This window comes from Eubalaena glacialis, chromosome 1, assembly GCF_028564815.1.
Source record: "Eubalaena glacialis isolate mEubGla1 chromosome 1, mEubGla1.1.hap2.+ XY, whole genome shotgun sequence".
NCBI classification, from domain to species: Eukaryota; Metazoa; Chordata; class Mammalia; order Artiodactyla; family Balaenidae; genus Eubalaena; species Eubalaena glacialis.
In genome coordinates this window covers 12,122,411-12,140,066 of record NC_083716.1, presented here as the reverse complement: position 1 = coordinate 12,140,066, position 17,656 = coordinate 12,122,411, and the positions used below count along the sequence as shown (strand labels likewise).

The 17,656-nt window shown below is 45.0% G+C and overlaps 1 protein-coding gene across 2 annotated transcripts in view; it reads left to right on the top strand.

Moving 5' to 3' along the window:
• Positions 1 to 412: 412 nt before the first annotated feature.
• The window catches only part of GRK5 (G protein-coupled receptor kinase 5), a 220,076-nt gene continuing 202,832 nt past the window's right edge, over positions 413 to 17,656 (top strand). For both annotated transcript variants that reach the window (XM_061189634.1, XM_061189544.1), the window contains exon 1: positions 413 to 677. In XM_061189634.1, coding sequence (XP_061045617.1) covers positions 626 to 677 — 52 coding nt within the window. In that variant the 5' untranslated portion in view covers positions 413 to 625. The remainder of the gene's footprint in view (positions 678 to 17,656) is intronic.

Below are 17,656 nucleotides of genomic sequence, written 5' to 3'. Positions count from 1 at the left end.
GGCCCCAGGACTGGGGGCTTCGGCTCGGCCGGGCCGCCTTTGATTCGCCCGCCACCCCTAGCAGCCCTGGGGCACCCCCGCCTTCACTCCGAGGCCACGTCCTGGGGCGGCTCTGGGACTCTGGTAGCTGCGCGCCAGCCCGGCCCCAGCGCAGGGCGCTGGGCGTACTACAAGTCCCAGCAGGCCCCGCGCCGCGAGCGCCGAAGCGGGAGGCGCGGCCCGGCCTGACGCCTGCGCAGTGCGGCCGCCCGAGCCTGCTAGTACCACACCCCCGGGAGGGACCGAGGGGAGGCAGAAGCATCCGAGGCATTAAAGCATCCGAGGGAGCCCGAGGGGAGGAGAATGGAGTGACAGAGAAACACGGAGGGTGGGGGGTGGGGGGGAGACTGTTGAGGGAGGGGGGAGGGGGGGACACAGAGGGAGGAAGAAGCGGCGGCGGCGGCTCCTCTTTGCAGAGGTGGAAACTCCGAGGGATAAGAGCAGGAATAATGCGGTAGGCTAGGCGGGCTGCTCGCTCCCGGCTCCGGCAGCAGCGGCAGCAGCCCGAGCAGCGGCAGCAGCAGCGGCAGCACCTCAGGCGCTGACAGCCCCGCCGGCCGGCTCCCTCGCTGACCGCCGACTGTCAATGGAGCTGGAAAACATCGTGGCCAACACGGTCTTGCTGAAAGCCAGGGAAGGTAAGAGGCAGGGCTGGTGCGAGCCTGGCGCATTCGCCGCGGGCCGGGGTGCCGGTGTCGGGCGGCGTGTGGGCTGGGGCTGTGCGTGTGCAGGATGCCCGCAGTGAGTTGGTCGGGAGCAGGACACCTCGGAGAGCTGCTCTGCAAACGTTTCAGGGTTCCTGCCCTTGTGCTCAGGGAATCTGGACTTGGGCAGAGAAGGAGAAACGTCGAGGTTGCAGGGATTAAGATGCTAAAATATCCTCTAGTTTCCAGCTCTAACCTTACAGATAGTGCCATCTCGGCAGCTGTTGAAAGGTCAGTTGGAAAGGCTTTCATTCAGGAAGAGATGGGCAAACATGCAAATAAAATAGCTTTCCCGAGTCGGCCCGGGATGGTTCTGTGAGTGAATTCGGGGGGGGGGGCGGGGGGTAGGGGGGGAATTATTAGAAGCCAGTCTTTGCTTGCGCAGGCTGAGTTGATATAGGCTATTGCTGGAAACCATCCGCTGGGAATGTCTCTTAGGGAAATCCCGTCATGTGGAAGGAAGCCTTTTAAAGGCAAAGTAAGATGTTGAGGAATTAGCCTGTTCATAGAGTAACGAGAGGATGGCTGTACAACTCATCTAGAAAATAATTCAGGATTTCAGGGGTGGGTTCCCCCCTGGGTTCCCCCCCCCACCCCCCCACCCCCCCCACTTTGTGGAGGAGGAGAGGTAAATGAATTTTTTGGTTTTGGGCTCAATTAAGGAAAGAAAGGTAAGTGTGCCAAGTGTTTAGATGCGTTTTGGATGCAAATCATTAGATTTTCTGTGTTAGGCTATCAGGAAATATCGTCTAAATGGAGTGGGTAAGAACCGAAGTCGAGACTATAAACACACTTTCTGACTCTTCCTTGAGTTGGGAAAAAAAAAAAAGAAAGAAAGAAAAGAAAAAGAGAGAAAGTGGCCCAGAAACTTACATGCTTCCTAAAATGATTGCGTGCGTGTAAACATACATATTTAGGAACACCTGGAATTTATGTAACATCTCTTTTGCCAGGATTTGAGCTCTGGATGCAGTCTTTTTATGAAAGGGGAAGTGGTTTTCCCTTTCTTGGGAGGAGGCTTTATTTGACACCCAAGGTAGTAGGCAGTCTACGTAAGGTCTTGACTTCAGAAGGATACTCGGGGAGCAGCCCACGAAAACGCCTTATTTACTTCTTAATAGTTTCATTCACCCACTTTAATGAATGAAGGAAGACTTTCTGGCCAACAATAAAACGATTCATGTTTATCCAGACGGTTCCATCACCTTGTGGCACTGTACACGATGTGTGAGTAGGTGATGCACAGCTCAGCAACTCACGTCGTAATTTCGGCGTCACTTGTCTCTAAAGCAGCAGCCTGGAAGATTTGCTTTGAAAACTCCAGCAGAGTTGAAAATGTGCAGGTCTGTCCCTCCCATTGCTCAGCTTTGGTGTGAACAGACTTTTAAGAGAGGCTGTTACTTGGTGACTTCAGGTTCTAAAGCATGAGTGTTTTCTGTTTTCCTAACGGGACATTTTAGCAAATTGGATCAAGGTGGGGTCTGGTGGGCTCTCTCCTGAACGGGGCAGTGAGTCCTGGAGGGGGAAAAGCGGACAAAACAGTCCCCCTCCCCCGCTCCCAGCCTTAGCAGCCGCCACCTAGTGGTGGAATATGGTTGTACATCTCAGGGCTCGGGGGCTGGGAAAGTTTTCACCCTCTCTCCATTCTGAAATTTTTTCCTGGGAAATCACTGGATATGATGGTACTAGAGGCTTTGCAAGTTTCACTGGTTTCTCCTGTTGCCTGGGGAGTTGTGCTGCCTAGATTTGCTGCTCTACACATTGGTTTGCCTGGAGCTTGCTTTTTTCTTCTCTCAGCATTTGGTTGCTTCTTTTAAAATGTTTTGCTTGGAGTGGGCAAAGTATTATCAATTTTCTCCCCCAGTTTGGTCTCCCCAGTTTTTTTTTTTTTTTTCTCACCAAAATGAATTCACCGCTTGATAATTTTGTCTGTCTGGTTAACAAATCGGTTTTTTCAGAGCTTTAGGAAAGAGGGCTACAGTCTGGAGGCTTATATGGAATGACCGAATTACAGTGATTAAAAGTTCCCAAGAATGTGCCTTTCACTTCCTTTTCCTTTTAAAGTCTTTTCAATTTCTCTTTGAGAGTTTGGTAGTCATCTCATGGTGAGAAAATAGGCTCCTGATGACGCCTTTGAAACGGAGGGGGCCTTGCCTCTAAGGATACGGAGAAACTGACACGTGAATGAGAAAAATTAATCGCTTACATGGAAACTTCATTTTGAAATTTGCGTTTCTCCCCCTCTTTCTCTCATATGTCTAAAGAGAATCCATGATTTTAAGTGCTTCCATTTTCTTCTTGCTGGATCTTTATTAAAGATTTGAGTACGTATATTCTAATTAATGTAGAAGCTTTTAGAAATAAAGGCAATTTATTTTTCTCTTTTCGATTCTCATGTAGTCAAAGTCATTCTTTTCAATTAAGTAATTCTCCTAATAATCATATTACCCAAATATTCAGAAATGAAAGTTCTAGTCAGTTTAGTGAAAGATCTAACATAAAATTTATAGTATCTTTAAAAATCTGAGTTGTTTAGAATGTTTAAAATCACTTCTTGAAGATTCTTGTGAATAGTTTTAGATGAGAAATATGGTTGGTAAATGCGAAATTTAATTTAGTTCACTTAACAAAATCCATTGTAAACAATTTAAAATGTGGCTTTCAAGTAAAAGTCACATTTGTCCCAAACAATAGAGAAACAGGCCTTGAAGAAAGACAGACATACTTTGCAAATGCTATAAAGGAATTTGTAGTTGTCCATGTTGGTGGGTAATTTTGGGGCCTGTCTTTGTTATTGTTACGCATTCTTAAAGGCAGATGTCTTCTAAATTCATTGTAAGTTCAGATTCTTACCATAATAATACATGTATAAAGTGAAAAAATGAATATAGCAATAAGATAGAAAATCTATAAGTGAATTAGAGTAAAAATGATTCATTGTTAGTAATTAGAAAACATAGGAAGGCAAATTGCACCTTTGTGACAGTTGTTTTGAAATAAGATAGAGATCTGGGTTCAAAATTTTAAACCGCCCAAATGTATTTTGTTCTGGTCTCATGAGAAAACATCAGCTTGATCACTCTTAGGAACTTCAGCTTATTCTCCTAAAAAGTGGGTGGTTAGGAAAAAAAGAAAGAAGTTGAGACTGAATTCATGCCAATTTATGGAAATGAGCTAAGTGATTAAGCATTTAATGAAAAGAGACCCAGACTAACTTTATCTGTCTATCTATTTACATTTCAGAGTCTCAGAAAATTGGCAAGCATGCTAGTGCTGAAATAATAGTAGTGAGAAAGAGTGTTTGCAGAGGCCCTTTTGTGTGTTTCCTTTTGGTTTTATTGTTGCAGTAAGGGTTTTTGTGTTTTTGTCATATTCTAGATCTGTTGCCTCACTCCTGAGTGAATGGTGTGGAGCAGAAATTTTGTAAAGGCCCACCTTTCCTTTCTTCACAGGCCAGCAGTAGCCATAGTTGATCAATAAAGACGACAGAGAGGGAGTATTGATCACATTTTCCTGAGCGTGATAGTAGCAGGCACTGAGTACGGGAACTGAGAAGTCAAAAACATAATGACTTTGCCTTTGGTCAGGATGTCAAAAACCAGAATATGCCAGAGCCTTTGACTCAGATATCTCTGTAAATTTGTTGGCCCGGATCTTTCTGATGATTAAGATTGGGGACCTGGGGAAAGGTGACAGCAGAGGCTGGGGAGGGCTGGAGAGGAGAGGGGACCCGCATGCAGCCGGTGAGGGGCAGGCTCTGCCCAGACAGACTCAGCATTCCACAGTGGGGCTGAAAGCCCTTGTTGCCTCTCTTCCCTCTTTCCCTTGCACCCTAGTTCACGATGACAAAACCGAAACATCATTGTATTCCGTTATTAGAACATTGGGATGTCTCTGAAGCCCGCAGCCCTCCTACTGCTGTCGGCAGCCGTACTTAATCCACCCCGTGGCTTCTCACTTCAATCTGCCCGCACAGAAGAGCGGCAGCTTTGCGTCCTGGGTGCGGGCTGCTCAGCGTGTGTAAAAGCTGCTGGGCCTGTTAAGTACAAAGCTGTCATTAAATGAAATTGCCTTTTACTTTTTCTGAGTTTCTTTTCAGTACTGACAACTTGGAGGTGGAGAAACCAAAAGCAATTGTTTTCAGAGGCCTTGCTTTCCTACAGAAAGATTTCCAGTGATGCTTTCACTTAATCTAGCTGCCTGTTTTTAAAACCATCAGATAAATGCCCATAAGACTCTCGTCTTCCGATAGCTTAGCCGCTTCTTGTCAGATTCTACACTCCAAAACGCTTGATTCTTCCAGTCTCCAAACTAATCCTTGTTTAAATTATGTCTTCAGCAGCCATAACTCTTGTAGTGGCTTGCCAAATGATACCCTTTGGGTGTGGGCTGAAGACTTCGGTAACATCCAAGTGAATTTCAGGAAAGAGCTCAATATGGGACCAAATTCACCTTTACCAAGGGCCATTCAACCCAGACCTGGGAACTTACAGTGTTCTAATGAAATGGTTCCAGGACTGCGGGTAATATTTAACGTTAATATTTGTTGCCAGTATATTTGTAGCTCAAGGTAAAGTATTATAGTATCTAGTCATTTTTGAAATAAAAAAGGCTTATGGTTGCAAAAAGATTTCACTGCAGTAGATCATGCAATTCAGAGGTGAAATGTGAGAAAACAATAGAAAGTGACTAAAAACAGGTGACACATAGAAAAGGAAATCAGGAATTTCTTCAGTCTTACAACCCCTAGCCCCTACACCTCACTTCAAAATAGAATAGTGAAGATAAAGGGTGTTAAGATGTGATTTTAAATGATTAAAATAGATTATGTGGGCTTAAATAATAGGAGTGATTTCTACTTTGAAACACATCCTATTACATTTCAGTGAAAATTTTTATTTAAAAATATCCTAAACATTGAAAAGATTTTAATCCATAAGTAAAGCTTAAAATTTTATCTTTTGGGGGTAAAGACAATATTGTTCCATCTGGTACCATTCAGACACTGGAGGAAGCACCCCATTTGGTATAAATTGTGCTGCCTTTTAAAGAGAAAGCAGTTATGTCCTGACTAGACCTTGCCCCCTCCCCCAGTTTCTCATTTTGGGTTAACCATTCTTAAATTGTCTTCTGAAGTTCTTACAAGGGTAAAAATCATTCATTCATTCATTCATTCAGCATTTGATTGTTGAAGGACCCTGTTGGAGGTGACATTTTGGATGTTCAGCCCTTGATGAGATGCAGCTGGAGGTGGGTGAAGAGATGGAATTGGGCATCATCTTTATCTTCTTAGGCTTTTAAACTGATAAATCAGATCTGAGTAGAACCCGATTTTTCCCCCAAAGAGCTGAAGCTGTCTGTGGTGTGACCCGCTTAGCTGGGAACTCTCTGTTGACTCTGCTGTGCCTAGAACTTGGACACTAGCCTGAGGGACCAAAACACGATTTAAGGATAATTCAGAGGTCATACTTGAGGGATAGGCCCGAATCTGGAAGACAATTGCTAATTTTCCAAGATACTGTGTTCTTATGACGGTCAGTTCCTACATATGGAAACCACTCAAAACAATAGCAAGAGGACCCTTTGGTTGAGGAATGAGAAGATCCAAGAGGAAGGTGGTGTGCAGAGGTGCCTTCCAGGTGGAACCTTGGTGGTCTTCCTAGGGCAGCAGCCTGGGCAGGGCTGATGGGCTGCAGTTCAGGAGTAAAGATGTTGGAGGCCGCCTTCCTTTCTGGCTTTTTCTTGGAATTGGTTTGAGCATGTCCTCTGGTGGAGCCTGGAATGACCTGAAAGTGTTAAAGGCGTCTGTCTAGTACTCTAAAGATGTGCTGTCCAACATGGTAGCTACTAGCTGCATGTGGCTATTTACATTTAAATTAATTAAAGTGAAACACTCCATTCCTTAAGCGTGCCAACCACATTTCAAGTGCTCAGCAGTCACATGTGGCTAGTGGCTACCCTGTTGGACGGTGCAGATGTAGAACATTCCCAGCACTGCAGAAAGTTCACTTGGACAGAGCTTCTCTGGAGTTCTACACCTTGAATTAAATGAGTGTGATAACCCCATAACTTCTGACATGAAAACTGGGAGAAGGTAAGGGAGGGGAGGAGAGGGAAATGAGGCAGGAGGAGAAGGAGAGAGGGAGGGGAAGGAGGGGGAGAAACAGGAGGGGCTGTGGGGCTGGGGGATCAGGGATTAGGACTGAGTCACTTCAGAGAAAAATGCAGTTCAAGGACAATCATAGATGTTGGTGGTGATAGTAAGCCACCCATATTCCTCCCCCCCTTTTTTTTCATATCTTGTTGGGAAATTTGCCTAGATTGACCAACTGACTGTCCTGATTTAAATTAAGTGCATGTTATAGATGCGCACAGGGCCCCATGTTCCTTCTCGAAACTCCTGAGGTGAGGATATTTTAAAACCATCATTTTATTAATAAAAACAAAAAGTTGTGTGTACAGTAAATCCGCAGAAAGAAGGAAAAAAAAAAAACTCTCTTTCTATGGATTTCAAAAAGGCGGTCTAAAATGAGCGGGAAAATAGGTAAAACAATTTTAAGGGTTTCTGTTTTCTTTTGAACACGCCAGATTGAAAGAAGATCATGGAGAAAGATGTCAAGAACACACTATTCCTGTACCCAGTTTAAAATGATTTCTCTTTAAAAACTGTTTCCTGTGAGATTTGAAACCTTTTAATGACAACCCAGTTAGAACACACTTAGAAAGCAACATGATTATTTGAAACAATGAAACAGTGCGCTGCTGTTCTTTGGGGTCGGAAGCACAGAGCCCTGTCTGAAGTTGTGCCAGGGAGTCGACTGGTAACCTCCTCCTGGCAGAAGTCAGCAATAAATTAGGCTCATTTCCATAGGGCCTGTTTTGTCTCTAGGAATTTGTGGTCGGTGGAGTATCAGTATTTTTTTAAAAGGCAATGATGAAATAAACCTCAAAGGACAACTTCTGGGGCCTGGGCAGAAAGTACAAGAAACGGAGATAAACAGATAAGAACATTTGTAGGTTGAGAAGGGGCAGAGGTCCACAGTCCGGCCAGGGCCTGGGCTGCCCCAAGGCTTCTCGGTGGGTCTACTGATCTGTTCTCCGCTTTCCAGAATAGAGGTCACCCCTGCTTTTCAGATGAGGAAAAGCGAGAGGAAAGAAAGGGAGTCACTTGTCCAAGGTTACTTGAATTGCAGACTTTTCTGGAGAAGCCTTCCAAAATCCTTTAACGTTCCAAAAGAAATCTTTCCCCTCCCCTGTAATAACATAAGCCCCAAACTCCCACAAAAACCGAAAACCGAAAAACCAAACCCATTTCTCTGGGTGGTATGGTTTCTAAATGTAAATGCCCTGAGGTTGCACTTGTGGAAGAGAAGGAGGGTATCTGACAGATTTCCTGGGGAAAAGGGGCAAAATGGGAATCTAATTGCCCTCCAGACCCTGACTTCAGCTAAATGCCAATTTTAGAGCAGTTGGATAAAGTAATTCCTACTAGGCTGTGAATGACTACCATAAGGTGAGTCCTCACAGTCGGTGTTTCCATTTTAAAAGTAGAACTGTTTATCAGCTCGAATGAATCTGTGATTGACGAGGGGGAGACATATACAAACGTGCCTGCACCTGTGCGTGTGTGCACACATGGCTGCGATCCGTTCTGAAGCCCCGTCACCTGTGTTCTCCTACCTGCGTTCCCCCCTCCCTTACACATACCAGCACACCCAAAGAGCAAGGTCAGCCTCTTGGCATTCTTCTTCTTCCTGGCAGGGCTTGGGGAGAATCTTGAGTAGCCAAAGAATTGCCCCAACAAGATGGGCGGTGGTAGGGACATGTCAGTGGTGGCAGCGCTGCTCCCTTTCCTTGGCAGGGCCAAGACATGGGCACTGGGCAGGCCAGTTCCTGCTGATGTTGGCTTGACACGTGCAGGTCACGTCTGCCCGAGCTCCCCTTCCTTGGGTGCTTGCTACCCCTTGGGAGATCCTTGCCCCCATGCACCTCTGCCTGATGCACCTTAGGTATCTGCTCATGTCTCTGCAGCTTTCTTTACTAATAAAAAAGTAGGGGGCTGGGATGGGGGATACCTACTGGAGTGGTTTCTCGGCCACATCGCAGGGCACACCCCCTCTTCCTCCCAAAGAGAATGTGTGAAGCAGCCTTTTTTCCCCAGAAAAGCTCTCTCAGGGTTAACCCTTTCCATGTCGCAAGGGTAACCTTGTAGGTATTTGCATTTAGAAACCAGACCATGCACGCGTGGGTGCATTTTGCATTAACTTAGCAACTTCACTTTTCAAGGATCTTTGGGAGCTGAGAGTCTCTTCCTTGGGGGTTGCTGTCAAACTTGAGACATCCTGCTGGAGAGGAGGCAGCACGAATAAGGGGACAGGGAGTCAAGCCTTTGATCTGCTCCTGCAGAGAAGGTGAAGCTCCGAACTTAACCGCTTTAGGAAGGGAAGTGGGGGGTGAAGGATAGAATGACCCACTACAGGGTGGAGAGAACCCAGCCAGTATAATTGGTCTGCATATCTGATAAAAGGTCTTATGAAACCTCATTTGAAAATGGAATTCCATCTTGGCACGGGTCTTAGCACCACTTGTGAAATGGAAACAAGCTGGAGGAGGGTCAACAAATGGGCCATGAAAAACAGCTTTCTGATGGCTGGTGCAGGAGCAGGAACGCACTCTGCTCCGTCCTAACAGTGTCTGGGCGCTCAGGAAGAGCTTGTTAGTATGCTTAGATAACATCCCCCGAGAAGGAACCCCAAGCTCTAGGAAAAATAGGGGGTGAGATGGGGACAAAGAATTGGGCTGCAGGCTTGAATAGCAAAGATGTCTCAAAATCCCACTATTCTCAAGCCGAGTGCTGTTGTGGGTTGATTCCACTAAGCCTACAGTCACAGATTAGGGAGGCTGTCAGTCAGATGAGTGTGTGCCTGGAACGTAGTAGGTGTTCAACAAACCTTGATTTGGGAATGATTGACTGACGTATATCTAAGTTTTGTGGAGGAGGGGGAAGAGCCAAGAAACTAAGGTCCTCAAGAAGTGGCCTTGATGTCGCAGTAGATGGTAAATTAGGAGATGATTCAACATGGTTAAGAAAGATTAACTAAGGGTATAGGGGAAATTGGAAAATGTTTTCCAAATGTTTGTCTTAACTGTGAAAAATGTCTGGCAGACTTCCCCACCCCGACCCCCAAATTGGAAGTGGTTTGTTTTTACTTGTTTTGGAAGAAATAAATATTTGCATTAGTCCAAACATTCGGGGCAAACAGTTCTCCCCAATTCTGAGGCTCTGTGTGGGTTGGAGATGTTTCATGCTGATAACACTCATACCTTTTTTGGCTAAATCGAAGGTAGCTTAGGACACAATCTTCACATGCTTTTCACATCACTGCTAGAACGAGGCTGAGCAAATGGAAAGAATATAGGAAGCCAAACACGGATCCTTCCAGGTCCAGGAATGGCTGATGACCTGGCATTTGAAGGATAGAATCTTTATAGAAAAATTGCCTGTTTGCTCATGGGCAAAGAGGCTGGATCCAATTAAGACAAGGAAAACGTATGTTAACCCAGAGAAAAAATTTCTAAACAGTCAATCCTGTAATCCTCTCTGAAGAGGAAGGGGTCGACATGACGGGGCTTTATGGATGATGCCAAACCCTGTGCTATATAATAATTAGTAACCACTGGTTATTCTGCCTCACACTCATTCCCCAAACCACTAACCATCGCTTGGGGTGGAATGCACCAGGCCTAGATATTTGCCCCAGATGTCTTCCCATCGATAGTATCCAATTAGAGGGCTTTTGAAAATTAAAGCTTAATTCTCTTATAACATATAGCAGAATACAAATTAAAGAAGAACAAACCTGATTTCCTCAACAGTTCAATGGGTGACTAAGGTGAGGGTTAGTCTTCAGGTTCCCTTCAAGGACACATCTCAGTTTACGTTTTGGTAACTATTGGGTGGCTAATTGTTTTACGTCCTGGTGCCTGGTGCTTTCGCTAGTCTTTTTGGGCAGCTTACCAACATTTCAGGAGTGACTGAGGGGATCGAGGATTTGAGAGGCCTATTCAGAGAAGTGGACCTATGTCTGCTTATAATTTCATTCTTCTACGGTGGGCCTCTGCATTCTAAATGTCTTCCTCAAATATAGAGCTTTGGGGATCCCTGCCAGCAGAATTCCGAGGGCAATAGCCCTAGATTGGCTTCTGCATCTTCCCTAGGGTCATAAATCCAGTATTTAGTTAGGTCTTCTTATGTGCTAGGCACCATGCTAGGCTCTGAACGGAGAACAGGAAGCAATGGAACTTCCCTTCTTCTTTCTTTTTTTTAATAAAGATATTTTTATTTTTATTTTGTTTATTTGGCCACGCCTCTCGGCTTGTTGGACTAGCTCGCCGACTAGAGATTGAACCCATGCCCTCGTCAGTGAAAGCTCAGTCTTAACCACTGGACCGCCGGGGAGTTCCCCCCTTCTTCCTTTTAACAGAATTGTTTAGGAATTATAGAGTCCTTGGCACCCATGGTTTCATTTGCTCTTTACAGTCCTGTGAGGTATGTTTTATTCTTCCCCATTTTATAGGTGAAGAATTGAAGGCTCCGAGAGGTATTGGGTTGGCCAAAAGGTTCGTTCGGGCTCTTCTGTAACTTCCTACAGAAAAACCAGAACGAACCTTTTGGCCAACCCAATAAATGCCTTATCCTGGAGCATCCTGCTAGGTCCACAGCCCGGACCCAGCGCCAAGCCCAGTCTCTACTCTGACATTCTTTCTGCTCCATCATGGCTGCTGCCCTCAATAATCTTACCAGCTAGTGGGAACATCAATACTAACGTGCATGAGACATTTGCAAAAGAATCAAGTGTGCCGCGGTGACTCACAATTCAATAGGAGTCATTCTATCTAAATTTGAAGGTTTTCAAACATTTGCACAGACCATACTTGCTTGCTAAAGAAAATGCAGACAACAGCGCACAACATCAAGAAGAAAGTCAAAATCTCCCTCCTCCCATGTGCCCTTGCTACCGTTCCATCCCTCAGAGATAGTTACTGTCAGCATTTAGATGCACATTTTCCCAGATCTCTGTGTATATGCACTCATGAACATACAGATACATTTGACACAAATGGGATCCTAGTATCCACGTACTTCTGCAGCTGTTTTCAGTCAACAATAAGTTGTAGTGCCTTCCCATATCTCTGTTTATAGTTTCCCATGAAACGAAGGTGTGTTAGGAAAAATTGTGAAAGACTTTGGAAATGGAGTGTTGTTGCAGTGGAATGCTGGGTGTTTTCTAGCAGACCCTGAAGGGCTATCGGGCTGCAAACGGGTCTGTGTCTTTGATTGTTTTGGAGTAGCTACATTATTACATTATTAATGTATTTAACCAAGCCCCTATAGTGGGCCATTTAGGTTTTCCAATTTTTAAGTATATTGTAAACAGTGTGGGAATCGTCTACCCATTCTATAACATCTTTATACATTTATTTAAAGACTTAGTCCCCCCCACTCCCCATGGTGGTATCTGCCTAATAGATACCATCCCTCACTCCCCACTTTGGGAAGAAGAGTGATGATTTCTGAAATGGAGTTAAGTGATCCTAGGGATGTACAAAGTACATTTTCTTATGAGAAAGAAGCATGATACACGTGAGGACATGTGATGCGATATTTTTGAAACCTTTGGGGTTTAACACCCGCACCTCTGAGTGTTCAGTCATCTTTTCTGTGCTATTCAAAGCTTGGATTGGGGAAATCAAGTTCAGTCAAAGACTTTGCTTGGCGATGACTTTATAATTGCCCCCTGAGTTTTGCATGTGTGAATCCGGCAGGGAACACAGGCTCAGATAACAGCCCATATTTCTCTCTCTCTCTCTGTTTTCTTTTGTTTGTTTGTTTGTTTGTTTTGGCTGCCCTGTGTGGCTTGTGGGATCTTAGTTCCCGACCAGGGATCGAACACACATGCCCCCTGCAGTGGAAGTGCGGAGCCCTAACCACTGGACCGCAAGGGAAGTCCCATATATTTCTCTCTTTTGATCATCACCACAAGCCAGAGTTGGCAGGTATTATTATTGTTATTTCAATTTGAGAAAGAAAAAAATCAAGCTCAGAGAGGGGATGTGATTTTCCAAGGTCACACGGCAAGGACCCACTTCTCCCCCTTCCTCCTCTGGTGCTAACTCACTGCATCTTTTCCCATCTCTAAGGACTTCCACATTTGTTTGTATGTTGTGTAACTCTAGGGAGGCATCTGACCTGGAGTTCGGAGTTCATTGTTCAGAGGGAGTAGAGTTATAAATGTATCTTGGGGAAGGGGCACCCTTTCCTAATTCTTTCAAAGGTGCCACATGTGCTGCTGTTGGTTCCACATAGTGTCCTTTGCCTCCTGTCTCTTAGCTGGTATAGCTTTCTCCTCTGTGGAATTCTGGGGGTTTTTCCATGGGTAACTGCTTTGACTGCAGGTTTACATGTGATTTACCTGGGTGAGGGTTCTGTGAGTCCCACCTTGAGAATCCAGCGCTCAGGTAAAAACAGTACAAAACAAAACAAACCCCTGGCCCTGCCTCTCCGCTCTATATCCCTCTGAGATAAGCTTGGCTCCAGGGCATAGTCCAAGGTCCTGGGTCTTCAATATTTTTGTAACAGTTGGAGGAGAGAGTGGCATTTTCTTCCTGGAAGCGTTTGTGGGTTCTTGGCTCGCCCGGTGGAGACTCACTGTGCCTGGAAGCGCAGGGAAAGGAGAAAGGCTGCCCCTTAATTGGATGAGTCTGCACATGGCTGTGGGCTCACTGTCATCTCCGAGTGCAGGAAGGAGCTCCAGCAACCAGAGCCTGCTCCTACCTTCCCCAGAGGAGGGGTCTCAGGACCGAAGGAAGCCCACGTGTGCGCGGAGTGCAGGGCCGGAGCAGAAGCAGCCTCCAAAGGAGGACCGGCCCGCCTCCGAGGCAGTTCTGCTCTAATACTGATTCCCAGGCTGCATTAGCTCCCTAAGGCCACTTAGGGCTACAAAGTACCACAAAATGGGCGGCTTAGAACCACAAAAATTTATTGTCTCACAGTTCTGGAGGCCAAAATCAAGTTGTGGGCAGGCCACGCTCCCTCTGAAGGTGCTAGGGAAGGATCTTTTCCAGACCTCTCTCCTAGCTTCTGGTAGCCTCAGGCGTTCCTTGGCTCATAGATGGTTGTCTTCTCTTTATTATGTCTCTTTATGTGGTTTTCCCTCTGTATCTGTCTGTCTCGGGGTCCAAACTTCCCCCTTTTATAAGGACACCGGTCATATTAGATTGAGGCCCACCCTAGTGACCTCATTTTCACTTAATTACCTCTATAAAGACCCTGTTTCCAAATAGGTCCCATTCTGAGGGTTATGGCTTCACCATCTTTTTTTTGGTGGGGCAGGGCACAATGCAACCTGTAACACAAAGCCCTGCCCCTGATATTCTAAATCAGAAGCTCCTGGGGAGCACCTGAGCATCTGTATTTTGAAAACTCCCCAGGATCAGCCAGGTTTGGGAACCGCTGCTCTAAAAGGTTTCTCACTCTCTTCTGAGGTGATCTTGGAGATTCAACTCCAACCTGGCTCCCCGAGCGGTACCCTCTGCAGCTTCCCTAGCAGTAGGTTTCTGCCCTCTGCTCAAATCTTCTAGTGTTGAGGAACTCACAGAGGAACTCATGTATATAAGAATGATAGGCTTTTTGCTTTATCCACTAAACAGTAAACTCCCCTGAGGGCGGGGACTAGGTGTTTTCTTTCCTGTATCTCCCTGGGCCTCACCAAATGCTAATGGTAAACCCAAGTCTGCAGTCAAGCCCAGGTGTGCCTGGTGCAGTGCTAACCCACCAGGTCCTGGTTCTGCTCTTTAGAGGCATCCAGAATCAATGCACCACCCTTTGCTGAGGGGGCCCTTCTGGTGTTAGAAGACAGCTGTAATGCCCACTGTAGAACTGGCGCCAGAACCCCAGCCTCTAGATTCCCAGGCCTGTGCTTTCATTGTACACCACGTTCGAATAACAGACACATTCAACCAAGGGTCAGAATCTGCTAGCAGATGGGGCTGTGGTGTTGCTTACACCTGGCACAGCTCAAGGAAAAGCTGTTTAATAAATTCCTAGAGGCGGGGTCGAGACACCCACTTTTTTGCTTTTCAAGGTAATATGGTATCTTCTCTTGCTGTTAAGTGCACCAAGCCAAGATGTGCAGTTTCTGTTGAAAGCGCTATTAATGCCTCTAGTGAAAAGGCTGAAGGGAAGGGAGAATGTGCCGCCGACACCCTGGCTGCGTGAGCTTAGACACATTGCTTGACCTCTCTGAGCCAAACTTTCCTCAGCTGTGTAAATGTGTACCTCGGCCCAGGTGATTTCCAGAGCTCTTCTCACCCTTTGGATTTTGAGAATTTGCTGGTGTATGTTTCACTGATAGGAATTCATCTGTGGGTACTTCATGATAAGATTCGATGTTAATTTCAAGAGCGGGCATTACATATTAAAATGAAAATTACCCCAAGGAAAGAATTGGAGCTGGGAGGGGTTATGTGTATAATAGAAACAAACAAAAAACAGAAAACCCATCACTGCTAATTTAACTGAAGCCTGCAATCTAAGAAAGGCAAATGCATGATTCTAGTATTTTCTTTAGTGGATTATAGAAAGGCAAATTAAATCAAAAGTAAAAAATAAACAGTTTGATTGTTCTGCACTGTATTATCTTAATAAACAGTCTTCCTGGAAAGTTTAAAAAGACACAGTGCTCTGTCTGGCCAAAAAAAACAATAAGTAAATAGTGTTGAGAAAATGTAAGAATTTTCCATCTAGACATGAGTGATGGAAACATTTTCATGTGGACTTGGTGACATCCCGCAAGGAGTCAGAGATTGATAGGCATTACCTACTTTCCAGGGCTGTGGTTGGGGACATTGTTGTCACCCGCAGGGAAAGAGGTCAGAGACTCAGACGGGAATGGGCCCTGCCAAGCACTCTTGTGGGTTCCTGGCAAATCCTGACTCACTTCTTCATTCCCCTGCAACGTGCGGTCTAGACGTCTGCCTTATCTCGACTGGTGACACAGATTTCATAGACTAGGGTGATGCTGAGAGGGTTGGTGGTCCTCTTCTGTGTAAGGTTTCTACAGCTGGAATTGGTACAAGGTGGAGACTGGTAATTTGGGTTCTGTTCTTGCTTTGTTGTTAGTTTGTCTGAGGTCACAAAGCTAGTAACTTAGCCTTTCTGTATCTTTATCATTACATAATGCCCTAATGATTACAGAGACCAAAGAGAGGATATAAATAAAATACAAAGTTCAGATACAGACCCAAGTATATGCAAAAATTTAGTATATAGTAAAGGAAGCATTCGCATCAATGGGTAAAGAACAGCTTACTCAGGAAACGATGTTGAGGTAACTAGCTCACTAGTCATTGGGGAAGGCATGTTAGATTCCAGCAAGACTGGTATTTCCCTCCCCAATTCTGATTCGAAAAATCCTAAGGAATGACTCCCATTGGCCTGCCTTCTGTCAATGGATCTCTCTGGAACAATTAACATAGATCGCAGGCATCAATTCTTAGACTCTTAGGTTGCAGGCCATTGGGGTGAAGTTGTAAGAACATGGTGGCTCTGGTTGCAGCCAGAGAGGACGGGGGTTGTAAGTGGGGAGGTCATTTATAGGGGGGAATAAAAAAGAGGGTCATGGTCAGACAGGCAGTATGTAGGGATTTGCTGTACAAGAAAATATCCTCAATCTCACTAGTAAGCAGAATCTTATATACATGCATAATCTTACATTGGCAAAAATTTTAAACATTGATAATGCCTCTTTAAGGAAGTGTGGGTAAATAAGTTCTTTCAAACATTATACCTCCACTGCTGATAGGAGTGTAAATTAATAAGTCTTTCTTAAGGACAGCTTGGCTATATATATATATGTGTGTGTGTGTGTCTCAAAAGGCTTAAAATTGTGTAACCCTTGGCCTTGAAATTCTATTTCTAAAATATTTTTTTAGTTTAAGGAAAAAGGAAAAATCCGTGCACAAGTGCTATGCAGGAGGTTGTTCAGTAGAGGGTGTTTGTAATAGAGAGGAATTGGAAACAATTTCAGTGACCTTCAGTAGAGGCTTGATAAAATGAATTTTGGCGTATTCAAAAAATGGACACATACGTAGCCATGAAGAATTATGGAGATCAATTCTTATTGACATGGAGAGATGGTCATAACATAGTGGGTGGAAGTTAGGAAAACCTGGATTTTGTACAGTGAGTGTTCATTATACTTAGAAAAACAAAGACATTTCCATTTGGAGAGGGGGGATGACAATTTGTGCCTTGTAAGGCACAATTTATGTTCTTTGATGGGAACATAAAGAAATAAAATCCATAAAAAACAAAACAAAACATGCCAGGCCCTCTGGGTCTCACCAAGGGTTGTCCTTCTTAGCATTTCACCATGGTAAGTCGTAAGATTATTCCAGCCATCTTGCTCAAATGATTCTAGAAATTTCCCCTTGGACCCATCAGTTGACTGACTAGCTTGATTGAATCTGTGAATAAATGCCTTAGTGCATCTAGAACACTTTTTTGGGTGGGGAAGCATCTTTGTCTCGCAAATATGAATTTGATTTTTAGGAAAAGCTTACATTCTTACTGTTGGGTTTGGTGCATTAGGGCAAGCAGCCCCTCTGGGTGGCAATTTTGGAGGTGAGGAGTAGGAGGCAAGAGCGGAGAACGGGACTCTTCCCAGTACCCTGGGCAGGGTTGGGGTTTATCTAAATCCCCCCCAGGGTACTTGCTTTGTTAGGCTGGGTTCTTCTGGGTGTGCAGGCACTTTGTGTTTGCCTCAACAGTAAGGCAATTTGCTTATTTTATCCTCATGTGACAGTTGGTGGGAGGTGAGCACCTGAATTCTTGTGTGACAAGCTGGGGAACT